The 13215-nt window shown below is 34.2% G+C and overlaps 3 protein-coding genes across 3 annotated transcripts; 2 read left to right on the top strand and 1 right to left on the bottom strand.

The window, feature by feature from the left end:
• Nucleotides 1-241: 241 nt before the first annotated feature.
• Nucleotides 242-3499, bottom strand: LOC134231377 (transmembrane protein with metallophosphoesterase domain-like). Its single transcript, XM_062713344.1, has 5 exons — nucleotides 2693-3499; nucleotides 2392-2502; nucleotides 1535-1700; nucleotides 992-1131; nucleotides 242-510 (listed from the first exon to the last, which is right to left on the bottom strand). The coding sequence occupies exons 1-5, from the start codon at nucleotides 3372-3374 to the stop codon at nucleotides 320-322; spliced, it is 1290 nt and encodes a 429-aa protein (XP_062569328.1). The 5' UTR covers nucleotides 3375-3499; the 3' UTR covers nucleotides 242-319.
• A 1140-nt stretch (nucleotides 3500-4639) lies between these two features.
• On the top strand, nucleotides 4640-6313 carry LOC134231376 (uncharacterized). Its single transcript, XM_062713342.1, has 3 exons — nucleotides 4640-4796; nucleotides 5294-5518; nucleotides 5655-6313. Exons 1-3 carry the CDS (start codon nucleotides 4646-4648, stop codon nucleotides 5912-5914), a joined length of 636 nt encoding a protein of 211 aa, XP_062569326.1. The 5' UTR covers nucleotides 4640-4645; the 3' UTR covers nucleotides 5915-6313.
• Nucleotides 6314-8891: 2578 nt separating this feature from the next.
• Nucleotides 8892-12895, top strand: LOC134231375 (uncharacterized). Its single transcript, XM_062713341.1, has 4 exons — nucleotides 8892-9716; nucleotides 10103-10238; nucleotides 11557-11689; nucleotides 12761-12895. The coding sequence occupies exons 1-4, from the start codon at nucleotides 8989-8991 to the stop codon at nucleotides 12844-12846; spliced, it is 1083 nt and encodes a 360-aa protein (XP_062569325.1). The 5' UTR covers nucleotides 8892-8988; the 3' UTR covers nucleotides 12847-12895.
• Nucleotides 12896-13215: the final 320 nt, after the last annotated feature.

Raw genomic sequence — 13215 nt, 5'->3', positions numbered from 1 at the left:
CTTTTAGAAGGGGATCACTGAACTAATAAACTGAGTGTTTAGATAATCATTCTTGTAAATTACGATGCAGCAGGATAATGTTTAATCACATTAATAAAAGGAAATGAATTGATATTACAAAATAAATAGATCTGCAAACTTTGGCAATATCTCAACTGATAAAACAAAACATGTATCCAGTATGGCACAAAGGCTGGAGACAGCCATGAATCATGCAATATTTAAGATTTACATGTAGGAACTCATCCAAAGCACTCATACTTAAATACATTCAATTTTAAAATTTGAGATCAAGAAAAATACATGAAAGAATGTTTGTTCAGACAGCATATAAAGTGATAAATGTGATTTCCTGAGTTGTCATGATGCGGACCGGAAAGCCCCAGTATACCGTCCCCATGGAAACATAAACATGACTGTTGTCTCCATAGCGATATAATCCAGCATAAAATGGATTGAAGAGGTAGGCTCCAAAAACTACAGGGGGAAACTGCCCACCATGTGTGTGACCTACAAAAATGTTAAATTAAGTACAAGTTTTATTAAAATATTTTTTAATCCATTGAAAATTGGAAAAGATGGATTACAGGTAAATGAAAAAATCATATTGTACTATCAAAAATTTCTCCTGCTATGACAACATGAGCATCAACAGTCATGCATATGACATCAGTAGCTTTCCATCAATAAAGGGCTGATTCAGGTTAGGGGTAACTCTGAAGCTTATTACATGTATAATCAAATATGCTTAAATTTAGGTTCTTGATCTGCACCTTTATTTTAGATTTAGGGACAATAAAAAAATATAGGAGCAGATCAAGAATCTGATCTTCTGAAGATTGGCTATAATTTGAATTTCAAAGTTGAAAAAAAATCACTGCTTCAGAGATATGGATAAATTTCAAGAAAAAATCATTCCATCTGCTAATTTAATGCACTGATCAATTTTTTTCTTGTTTTCTCCAAGCATTAGCTTTATTACATGTTATACCTGAGAGGACTAAGTCTATATGATGACCAGACTGAAGTGCCATTTTAGCTGCTTTAGGTTGATGTGCTAAGAGGATGATGGGTTGTCCTGGATTACATCCCTTTAGTGCATCGTCCAATTTGAATCCATGGTGATCATACCTTAATAATGTCAATCAATTAACTAAATAAATTAAGGATATATATTCCTGTTTAAACATAAATTATGAGAAAAAAATGTCAAATTTTAGTTCCTAAACAATTCACTCAATTAAAATAAATTAAAAATCACATATTTTCAAGGGGTCAGTTTTTCATGGTTTGAAGAAAGCAAATATTGGTTCAAAGGGATATAATTTCATAGGGGAAGAAACATTGCACTGTTGCAGTGATATCAATTCAAAACTTCACATTTTGTGGAGAACATGAATTTCTTAGTTTCTTAATACCATGTAAACAAAGAAAAATTACCCCCCCCCTCCCCCAAAAATAAGTGATTTCACAGTATATGTTTCATTCTTGCATGTATATTTTTTCATTATTAAAATAAGTGTGAGTTTTATACATGATCCTGTCTGCCTCAATGTCATCAGTTCCTGCCATACATATCTGCTCCTTTGGATCCACTCCTTGGGGGATCTGCCTGTTACTGTTGTGGAGGACCTTGATTCCTAGGGAATCCAGGTGGGCTAACCAGTTATCAGTATCCATGGTATAGTACTCATGATTCCCTGAAATCATCAAGTAAAGAAAAAATACATGGCTTGTCTTGTATCAAGGGGTGAATTCAGCAAAGAGTCAAGATTTCTAGCGAAGCTCTCAGGTTTTCCTTCAATACTGAGGTGGATATTTTTCCACCAGACAAGCCCTTATCCTTAATTTCTAATTATACATATGTTTATATAAATATATCTCTATACTCAGCTGATTGTTATTAAAAAGCATAAATCATATAAAGTTGTCAATATGAAATGCTGCAATGAGAAAGGAGTTGTATGAAGTAAGAAATGAGGAATTGATAAAGAAAATACTAATATGGCTGAACTGAAAAATTGAACCCAAAACCTCTGCATCACAAATCAGGTATTCTATCTGAGCTATCTACAGTAAAACTCGGTTAGTACGAACACGGATATTGCGAATTCACAGATATAGTGAAGTTATCCAGTTATATGAATTTAACAAAATTCTTATACGGATATAAAGAATTACGAATATAGCGAAGTAATTTCATAGGTCCCAGTGACTTCGTTATAACCGAGTTTTACTGTAGTCTGATATCCACAGACCAATACATTACATACATCGCTCTCTTTCTTTTTCCTCTTTCTCTCTTAACCGTCTCTCTCTCTCTCTCTGGTTTACACGAAGTTGTCATATTTGCATGAACTACAATAACTCTCATAAGGAATAATCTGCTACCTGTCACGTAGTGTATTCCGTATCTTGATTTGATATTGGTAAGACTCTTAGAGGACTCTCGTAATGCTTCCACTGGTCCATCAACTAGATCTCCAACAATGACCACAGTATCTACAGAGAAAATTATATAGATACACTGTACACATTTGTCATAAAGGAGAGCCATTCAAACTGTCTTTTTAAAGTTCTTTAATGCATGTCATCAGCATTTATCATTCCATTTTTAAAAGAGCAAATTTCAATGACATAGAATAAATTAAATTAAAACTCTAAGCTAATTTCAACATTTAAAAATATTTACCTGCATTTAAACTGTTTACCATGGAAACAATTCTGTCCAATTTGCTTTTTCCAACAGTAGGGCCAAGGTGTATGTCTGACAACATTGTTATGGTAAATCCTTCGAGATTTTGAGGTAGGTTTCTAATTGGAATTCTTACATTTTTTATCACAGGTGGCTTCTGCGAGTTTGTGAAACCATACCCAGTTAGAAAGAAAATCAGGATAAATGCCACAAGGTATATCCTCTTATTGAGGAATGCTTTGCCTTTCAAAACTTTACATGATAATTCAAACAATTTAAAAAGAATGATGATGAATACAAATTGAAATTGTACAGCTAGACATAAATAGGCAACAATAGAAAACAAAACTGGCTCCGTTCTAACAAACAAAACATTACACAAGTAACTTGAATGGACTAGAAGTGAATACAGAACTAGAAATGCTTTCCATGTCTTAGACACAAAGCTGTTCCGTAGTGATGGCGTTGGCCTAGCATCAAAAAGGTTCGCCAATGATCGCCACACCATCCAATCTGCAATTAACAATGCCATTTGCATGAAAAACACAAATTGGGCTCTAAGTATGCGACCCCTTGTTTGAAAATCCAAAGAAAGGACCCATGTTTCTGTCATGATAATGGCAATAACCACAAATATTCCTCCTAAGATGTAGGAGAACTTTGATCGGATTGACTCCATGAGGGTAGAGTTCCTAGGCGGTCAACTGGTCAATGTTCAATTTGGTGCACAGTAACAGTTTCATGAACCCGAATTCTTGGACATAATCAATTCATCTATGAAGATCACAGTTTAAATAAACTTCATTGAACGGAGTTTTGTTGAAAACATTTGGATAAAAGTATAATTTTATAACCGGTCAACGAGGTTAAAAAAATAAAACGAAAGTTTAAAAGTAATGGTATAAGCGACCTTTGAGTATTTTAGATAAGGTTTACTTAAACATTTCGTAGCTGGGTTCTTCGTAATTTTCTGTAGGCGAATATTGAATCTTTTGTGTTGATTTATTAAGAAAAAAATTACCGAAATCATGTACATGATCAAGTACAGTTAATATAAGGGACAAAATCAAAGTTAAATGTCTGACAAAAACTTAACGCATCGTTTTCATCAACAGCCCCCCCCCTCCCCACCAACAAAAAACAACAACAACAACAACAACAAACAAATGGGCTAGGACTCCAGTTTACACTATTGTTCAATTGCTAGAAAGAAAAGACATTTCAAATACATCAAGATTTTTTTCAATGTGTACTTTTTTGTATACATGAAGGATATGGAGATAACGAACAGTATTCAATCTCAAAGTCCATAAAACAATACAAAAGAAGAGCAGAGCAAACACGGACCTCCGAAACATCGGAGGTGGGATCAGGTGCCATGGAGGAGTAAGCATCCCCTGCTGACCGGTCACACCCGCCGTGTGCTCCTTGTCATGATCAGGAAATAACGGAAAAACCAGTCGTCAATTTAGTGTATAAACAATGGACTAACAATTAGTGTGAAAAACATCAGTCAGCATTTGATTCAATGATAAATTGTATTCGCTGACAAGGTCATTGTATCGACCATAGAACTTACGAAATGATGACTTTAAACGAGACGGCTAATATTCTTGTTTCATCAACTTGTTTGTCAATAATTTACCTCGTTTTAGAAATTGTTCATACGTAGCGCAATTATCGTTTGTCAGATATCAAAACCATTAAGGGCTCTTCAAAAAATTAACGTGGCTGTGGACAATTTTGCACAAAATATCAAAAAATTAACGGCTGTGGAACTGTGCCATCCTCCTTCCCTAACTAAATTTTGATTTATGTATTTTTCGTTCTTTTTTTTTCGTTTTTCTTTCTTTACTAGTATTTAAACAGAGTATGATACGTCATAGATAAAAACGTCACAATGTACAATCACGTTACGTCACAATAGTGTCGTGAATGTACAATCTAGAAATGGATCGCTACGGTGTTTCAAGACATCCCTCCTCACTCTGGATTCAATTTGAATGTGAATATGTTGTCCCAAATGATGGCTTTGTATTGGCAGTTTGTGGCTCAATCCCAGAACTTGGGAACTGGAATGCCAGCGCCGCACTCATAGCAGGTAAAGTTCAACATGAACATTGAAAATCGCTATCCTGGATATTTGTTAAACTTTACTTTAAAAAAGTGCAGGAGGGGGGGGTATTTAGGGTATGTACATGTACTATGAAAAAGCAAATTTGCAATTGGGGCGACTGTGAAGGTAAAGGAAGAAAAATGAAAAGCAAAAACTGTGACGTTTGTCTAGAGTTTTTAGATTCAACCATGCATACTATACGTTATAAATAGAGTATAAGGTTTAAGAATATTCTTGTACGTCTTATAAATTAAAGAATGATAATATTCCAGGAGGTTCTTTCCCCCATCCACATCCATCCCATCTGGCCCTTTGTCTTAAGCAAAGAATTGTCACTGGTCAGTGGATATACAATTATAAATGTAAAACTATGAAAGGAAACAAAAGCATCGTAGACTAGCTTGTGGCGAAGGATTTTTATATCCTTTGCTAATTTGAAAGAGATATATATAATTTTTCATGTAAATTCCTTTCCTCTATAGATCAGCATACTAAGGATTCTGGGAAATGGGTCGCTGGGATCCACCTACCCACAAATTCTACATTTGCTTGGAAGTGGGTGGTTCTCCAGCGGCCAAATTTCACTCCCTGTCGCTGGGAAGAAATCCCGGACAGGGTAGCCGAACTTGGGGAACACAACGGGACATTCCTGGCCCCTTGGAATACAGAAATGGCGTTTGACGTTATCCCATTCGCGAGGCCTAGGGGTATTAAATCATTCTATTAAACTGTAATTAGAAATAAATATAAAGGAATAGCAATTATATTAAAGACCCTTTTGGTCGCATACTAGTATTTAGAATTTTTATACAGATGTATACACACACGTTTGTTTTTCTTCAGGTAATGATAGTCTGTGGACGAATGATGATGCCAAACAACTTCAGACACTGCTAAACTTGTTATCCCAACAGACAAATTGTGAAACTTCCAACCCAGAAGAACCAGAAGTACAACCCAAACATCAACCAGTCTCGATATTAGGAAGAGGGATTCTGGATATTGTCTTTTGGCTTCCTCGCTGTGTGGGGAGAATGGCAGTATCTGCATTTGAGTTTATTAAACAGAAACTTGTTGGCCTGTGGCAGGGTCTACACAATTAAGATGATGTTGAAAGGGACTTGCGTACCCAAGGACATATCCCCGTCAAAAACTGAGTTCGAGAGTTGATTTTCCAGTCATTGGAAACTTATGATAACATCTCCAAAGAAGGCATTTAAACAGGGGAAATACGAGAAACTTTCGAGAAATGTACTTTTGTTGTCTCTCTACTCCAGATACATGTATCCAAATTTATTCTCATCCGCTTCAGTCGTTCCAGAGATATTACAGCCGGGCATTGCAATAAATGTTCTAAGACCAACTACTAAAACTATTAAACATTTATACAATACTTGCCAGTGTTATTACTGTAACGGAAAGGAATTCGAGAGTAACCGAGAACCGAGTTAAACTGTACAATTTCACCAATCTATTTCTGTTTATGGACACAAGAAACCTAAGAAGTCCTGTGTTAGTTGCTTAGAGTTTGTTGTTGGTGATAAAAAGATCATTTCTTAAATACGTTTTATTGAAAATAAATTATGCATAATAAATACTACTGCGTTGATATTATTGTGTTATTTTCTCATTATTCATTGAACGCATTTTCAATTAAATGAAAACAAAAAATAACAATACGGGAAGGATGATAAAAAGGAACGGCATTTAATACAAAAGTTTTAAGTATAGCGAACGAGGATGTCACATTCTCTGCATTTTGTGATGATTGGGACATTGTGGGTATTTCTAAAGCTTCCTTCCTTATATGCATCACTGTGCTTTTTAGATAAACCAGAAAACGGAGAAAGATATTTCTAAACAGAGACTTCACATGGGTTTTATTTTACAATGACTTTGTATCTTAAGGTATTTCCATCCTTCTGTGATGTCATAGGTTTTTGCAAAATCTGTTCTTAGTTTAAATTCATACCCAATAGAACAAAGTTTTTGAAAGAATGCTTTTTCTGACAATAGGTGTAATGATAAATGTTGTTAAGTAATGGAACTTTAAAAATCTATATTTTCGTTATTTAATCAATTATATAATCTTTGAACAATTGTGACAAGGGCAATAACTCCTTCTCAGATATCTTCATTTAGATATTTACTTTATTGTACTTTAAATGTAAAAAAAAAAAAAAAAACGTCCCTGATATTCACATTTCTCAATTATCTTACAAGTAACAATTATTTTGGAAATCTTAGTATCAGAATTGTGCATTTGAACCAGTTTTTACATAACATTTACAATACCATTTTCAAAAAAATTACGATTTTTCATGTTGACATACACTTCTGTTTATTTATGTCTCCCGTCTTAAATAATATGGCTACCTATTTTTTTTTTTTTTTTTTTTTGCAACAATAATTGGTAAATTCAAACTATAGGAAATGAAAATAAATGCAGTTTTTGTACTTTGAACCATTAAAATTCCGAGGGTGGAAAAACCTTAACACAGACTTCACATCGGTTTTATTTTTCAATGACTTTGTATCAAGCGCATTTGCGTCGCATTGGCTTCTACAGGCACTTAACCATGGATTCATTGTTGGTGTATTGGTAACATCTCTGTGACAGTGTCTGTATACAGCTGCTGATAATACTAGTACAGTATTTGAGGATTTCAAATGTATAACCTCAAAATATGCGTATTTAATTATCTGGTTTTAATTTTTGTAAAGACAGAAAAATGTAGCTTTACTTAAAAAAACAACAAATTTTTAAAATCCTTTGATTATTGCACGCAAAAGACGTAAAGCTTTACATCTTTTTATAAAACGGTAAATGGAAAATAATTTATTTTAAAATCTAAATGATGAGAGATTTTCCACGATTTCAAATTAACTTTTAAGCTTGTTTTCACTGGATTAAATAATTGATGTTGTCTTATGGGAGGAGTACCCAGATACACACCCCTCTTATATGTGATGTCTTTTACTGATTATATTTGAAAATTATAACAAGTACACAACTATTGGTGATTTAATTATGTAGGGACAAACATTTTTTCATTTAAAAAAAGTTATAATATCATCAAGTGTCTGTGACTACAAGCAATAAGCTTCCTCTATACCCTAATTTTCCCACTGAGGAGACCAAATCAGCTAACCACCCCACCCCACAGACAACCGTGGAATCAGACCCTCGTGTCATCGGCTTATATTATACAGTAGCTGCCAATCAACGTGTCCTGCAAATGGTCAATTTACAGCTGAACCTTTACAGAGATGTTCCGATTTGAATTACTATCTTCCCTCCATCTGTTATACAAATGAGCTTGTGTTGAAGGTTGATACAATTTTGAAGATATGTGTTAATTTAGGAAAATGTAGAATTTTTTCTCATTCAGGATCATTTTATAGGAAGTGGTCTTTCTTTAGTGCAATTTTGAATAGTAAGTATTCATAAAAAAATACTTTGATGTCAGCTGTGTTTAGTGAAAATGTATAGTTAATGGTTTTTCTTTATTCAGGATCATTTTATAACACGTTTTAATAGACAGATCATTCTTTAGTGTCTGATTTACTTTCTATTACGATATAGTTAATCAAAGGGTATTGTCTTTCTGACATATTTTCTGTTTATCAATAAAAATATGCATATAATAGTACTTTATAATTTCGACACAGATTTACTATTACATCATGTGTGCATAGTTAGCATACTAGTATAGAGATCAAACATAGATAATCTGATATGAATATGTTTATTAATGGGTATAAATAAACAAGTACATGTATATTTTGCTTATCTAAAGGGATATTCTAGTTTATTTTTTGTGTTTTAGACCAGCAATTCCTTTATCAAAGTAAATTCAAGCTAGGTGATAAATCTTAGACTAACATAGGAAATTACTTGTATGCGAATTCTGCATATTCACTACATCAAAAAAGTCATAAAAATTATAAAACATAGGAGTTATGTTCAGCTAATACCTTGGAGTCCCTTGTCACCTTTCGTGTCTTTTCCGTTTAATTATCGATTCGCTACGTTACAGGTGATGTAAAATTATCCCGATAAAGATGAGGTTGGCGATACCAACTTCATCACAGAGCCGCTGTAACTCGTTACTAACACATGAATCCAGCAACACTTCTCAAGCACCGTTAACAAATACCATTTTATTATCACGACATGAGCCAAATCAAAGAAAATGGAGTCGAGTCCACCTCCAAGAACGATGCTGAAAATCCAAAGGTACGCTTTAAACAGTTGTACAAGAAAGCATTGGACTTGGGACTCTCCGAAGACGATTTCAATAGACTTGATGCCATTAAGGAATTAAGGAAAGCAGTGAGAACAGACGATGCTCTTTTGAAAATATGGAGTATTGTTTGGAAATATTCTCTGTTGATTCTTTCCATTACGTCATTGATTGTTGCAGTATTCGTCTTGGTTTTTGTCTTCCAATGGCCGATTGAAAATAAAACTTTAGTCAAAGTTTGGTTTGCGTTAACTGGGGAAGAGGCCGGCTCTGAACGTTCAGAAATATGTGCTGTGAATGCCATTGACTATATGGCAGAAATATTTAGACCTCCAACGTCATGTGAATTTTGCCGAAATGTGTCGTCTGTCGAAAAGTTGGATCACTTGTCTCCAGAAGTATTTGAAAAAGTTTACGCGTACAGTTCTGTGCCAGTTGTAATAACAGATGGTACCAAGAATTGGACGGCTTCAAACGTGTTTTCATTCAACTTTTTCAAATCTATATATTCGAGCGGCAGTCCTGCTTTGCAGAATGTTGAGGAGAACTGTCAATTCTTTCCGTACAAAACGAATTTTTCAAGTTTGGAGGAAGTGTTCGAAATGAATGAAGACAGGGCCTTGATGAAGGACGATTCAGCCCCTTGGTATATAGGATGGTAAAATTGTTTTTATCTCCTCTGCTATGATTTCCAGTCTTTCAGATAAAAAAAAATAGATTTAAAAAAAAATAGGAATCTCTGCGTCTGTTATGGTAACTTTTGGTTCTGCATTTGAAATAAGTTTTAGATGGCTCTTTAACTCTTCGTTTAATGATTACTTTTTCCAGTCGATAGATACCCCCCTCCTTACGAGGGATGAAAAAAATTGGAATAACTTCGTTCAAAAATATTAATTTGCAATGCCATATGATGTTATTTATTTTTTTAATTTTAAACGATATTCCAGATTATTCAAATCATCTTTTGACTTAACTTCATTTTTAAGAAATGTTTTGGTATATGCTTCGTTTTTGGTTTAAAATACTTCTGGGTGATGATTTCAGGAGTAACTGTGACCTGTCGGCCGCCAACACTCTGAGAGGACATTACAGTCGGCCATATTTCCTCCCCCAGGTCGCGGAGTCCAGCAAGACAGACTGGATATTTATGGGCAGTCCTGGATATGGAGCAAACATGCACGTAAGTGTAAAACTGCACGTGCACGTAGAACTATAGACTAGTTACAATTTGCACGTGCATGTAATTCTGGCAAATATGTTAAGTATACTAACAGTAATAACAATTATAGGCTAATAACAGTTTGAGTTTTATCATTTTTATGTAATACTGAAGATAAAATAACTTTTATTTATTTTTTAAACTTTAAATAAGAAATCCACCCCTTCCCTGGCCCCTTTCTTACGGGGAAAAAAATAAAATATAATAAATCGCTCAATCATGTAAACGCAACAGGTTGCAGTAGTGTATAAACACTTGCCAAATGATATTGCTTCAGTTAGTTGACATCTGGATCCTATGTAGGATTCGAAACTTCGATTTTTATCTTTCAAATGAAAATTTTCGACCAAATTTAATGAATGCACGTATCAAATTGTTGATTTTGTTGAAACAGAAAACCAGCATGGTTCTGGACATATATATTTTTTTATCGTGTAACCCAACGTTTGCGGAACTTTCACTCTATGTTGTGTCCATGCACCTGTTACCTTGCAAATGTAAACTGTAACATTCCTTGTAGATAAAATATTGATTATCAAAAAACTCTGATTAATTGCTACCAGGTACCATCTCATATATCCATACAATACAATACAAATATACCTAGAGAATCAACAATGATTCTTTTTGTCTATATACATGTACTAGTACTAGTATATAATTGTTCGTGGGCCTAAACAAATTTAATACTGTATTTTATTTTCATAATTAAATCAGGGATGTCCAATTATACTTGGACAGCATAGTCGAAAAGTCGTACGCTTCAGTCAAAAGATAGTCGAGTACTCTTTATGTCTCTTTTATATGCCAGTGTCAGGTTTCTTCATTTCAGACTGCAAAGTGAAATATCCCATGATATTATACTTTCATGTAAATTAGTTGAATCTGTTTGGTCGAGAAACATTTGTTAAAAAACACTATTAACCGCTGAATAAAGAAGCCACGCCCTCCAGCGTACAGTGTAGCAACAGTCAACAGTGTTTGACGACGGGAGATATTCCAAAAAATAGCGACTGCGCAGAATTTATGCGCGCACGGTTCAGTTGTATGTATTTGTATAAAACATTCAGTATTATATAGTAACTATTGCATGTAGTTGAGTGTAACATTGAAAATTTTCACCCCTCGAAAACCATTGTCAACCTTGGCTGGGCCTCGATTGACAGTGGTTAAATTTCTTGGGGTGAAAATTTTCAATGTTACACTCATGCAATATTTATATACTACCATCATGATTTTTTCTTCGGTCTAATTTTAGCAAATCGTTCATACTTTGTAGATAGATGCAGTAGAGCATCCCTCTTGGCAGGCGCAGATAACTGGTACCAAACTCTGGACTCTGGAACCTCCCCCTGAATGTTACTTTCAGTGTCCTAAAAGTGTTCAAGTCGTCATTAATCCTGGAGAAATAAGTAAGCGTAGACACTAGCATGTCTGTTGTAGAACTGTACAACTTTATATGGTTTTACAGAATGATATAAGACTTTGATCATGACTGTTTTAGTCAAAAGACTCAAATATAAAACCATAATTTTTAACGCTATAGTTTATAAATGCTTCTACCGATATGAAGGAATTAAGAAAATGCATGGAAGAGTAGCTTCATTGTCCATATACAGGTGTCCATGTATATAAATGTCATTTTAATATCATTGGCGTCGTATAAGCAAATTGAAAGGAGGGACTACATGTAAGTGAAAGAGTAAAAAAAAATCTACAAAAAATTTTGACATGCAAAAGAAAAAGGGAAGTGTGTCCATTGTCCAATCACGACAATCCTCTTTTCGGGGGGGGGAGGTAGCCCCCAGTTCCGACGCCTTTGAATACATTGTGCAAATGTGTGCATTCTATCATTATCTGTTAAGCAATATGCCCATATGTTTTCGGTCTATCTTTATCTCTTTAAACAATATTTTCATCATGCAAATATTATTCTGTAAATGATAAAGTAACATCATTTTCAGTTTTCAATGTAATAGTTACATTTTTAAAATGATGACTGCAAAAAAATCCAAATAAATGCATTGAAACAAAAAAGTTTCACTATATTGAGCTCACCTTGGAGGGAAGCGCGTATTGAAAACTATACTGGGTAATTAACTTCTGTGAGTTGCAGGAATGTGCTAAAATTACAAGGGTATTTGGAGGAGGCTATAAAATGAAATTATTAATAAAACCTTTATCGTCAGCATTAAATAATTCCAGAATAGAAAAGCGTTTCCGATTTCATGCTTCAGATGAATTTCTGTGTGTGATTGATCTGCAATTTCTTTTGGTCCAGCGATGCAGCTAATTAAAGATCCAGAAACTTATTGCATTTTTCTCAGAGAGAGAGCTTGAGAGAGAGAGAGAGAGAGAGAGAGAGAGAGAGAGAGAGACAGATCAGTGTACTTTGTATTTCACAGTCGCTTCAAGCATTAGTGTGAAAAATCATTTGAATACCTGGTATATCATTTTAATTTTTTTTAACTTCTTTTTTTCAGTTGTCCTGGATACAAACCGTTGGTACCATTCAACTCTTAACGTGGGAGATGATATCAGCATTACTATTGGATCAGAATACGATTAAAGGCGTTTGATTTAAAATAAAAATGAATGAAATACATTAACAAACTTTAGATGTGTGAAATTTTCTGAAGTGTATCGGCATTTTGAACAATCGATTTTATGCAAGCATATGAAATTCAGTATATTCTGTGTACAATTGCATGAACAAATGTAGCATGTCAAATGTACGTTTCCTCGCCTTCACAAACCAGAGATTTCCGATTCACACAAGAGCCCATGGCTTGTAAAGATATGCTCTTCCTATTCCAAAAATATACATCACGTACGTTTACAAAAATTTCAGTCCCAAAGTTTAATTACCTAATTCTAGAATTTAGCTAGAAGCATGTAAAACAATTGATTGAAAACAGCTGTTCTAATTTTTATATTT

The sequence above is a fragment of the Saccostrea cucullata genome, unplaced genomic scaffold (genome assembly GCF_032062105.1).
Source record: "Saccostrea cucullata isolate Sc308-1 unplaced genomic scaffold, CSIRO_AGI_Scuc_v1 ctg104, whole genome shotgun sequence".
NCBI lineage: Eukaryota > Metazoa > Mollusca > Bivalvia > Ostreida > Ostreidae > Saccostrea > Saccostrea cuccullata.
The sequence above is the reverse complement of the archived record's forward strand: the minus strand, read 5'-3'. Positions and strand labels throughout refer to the sequence as shown.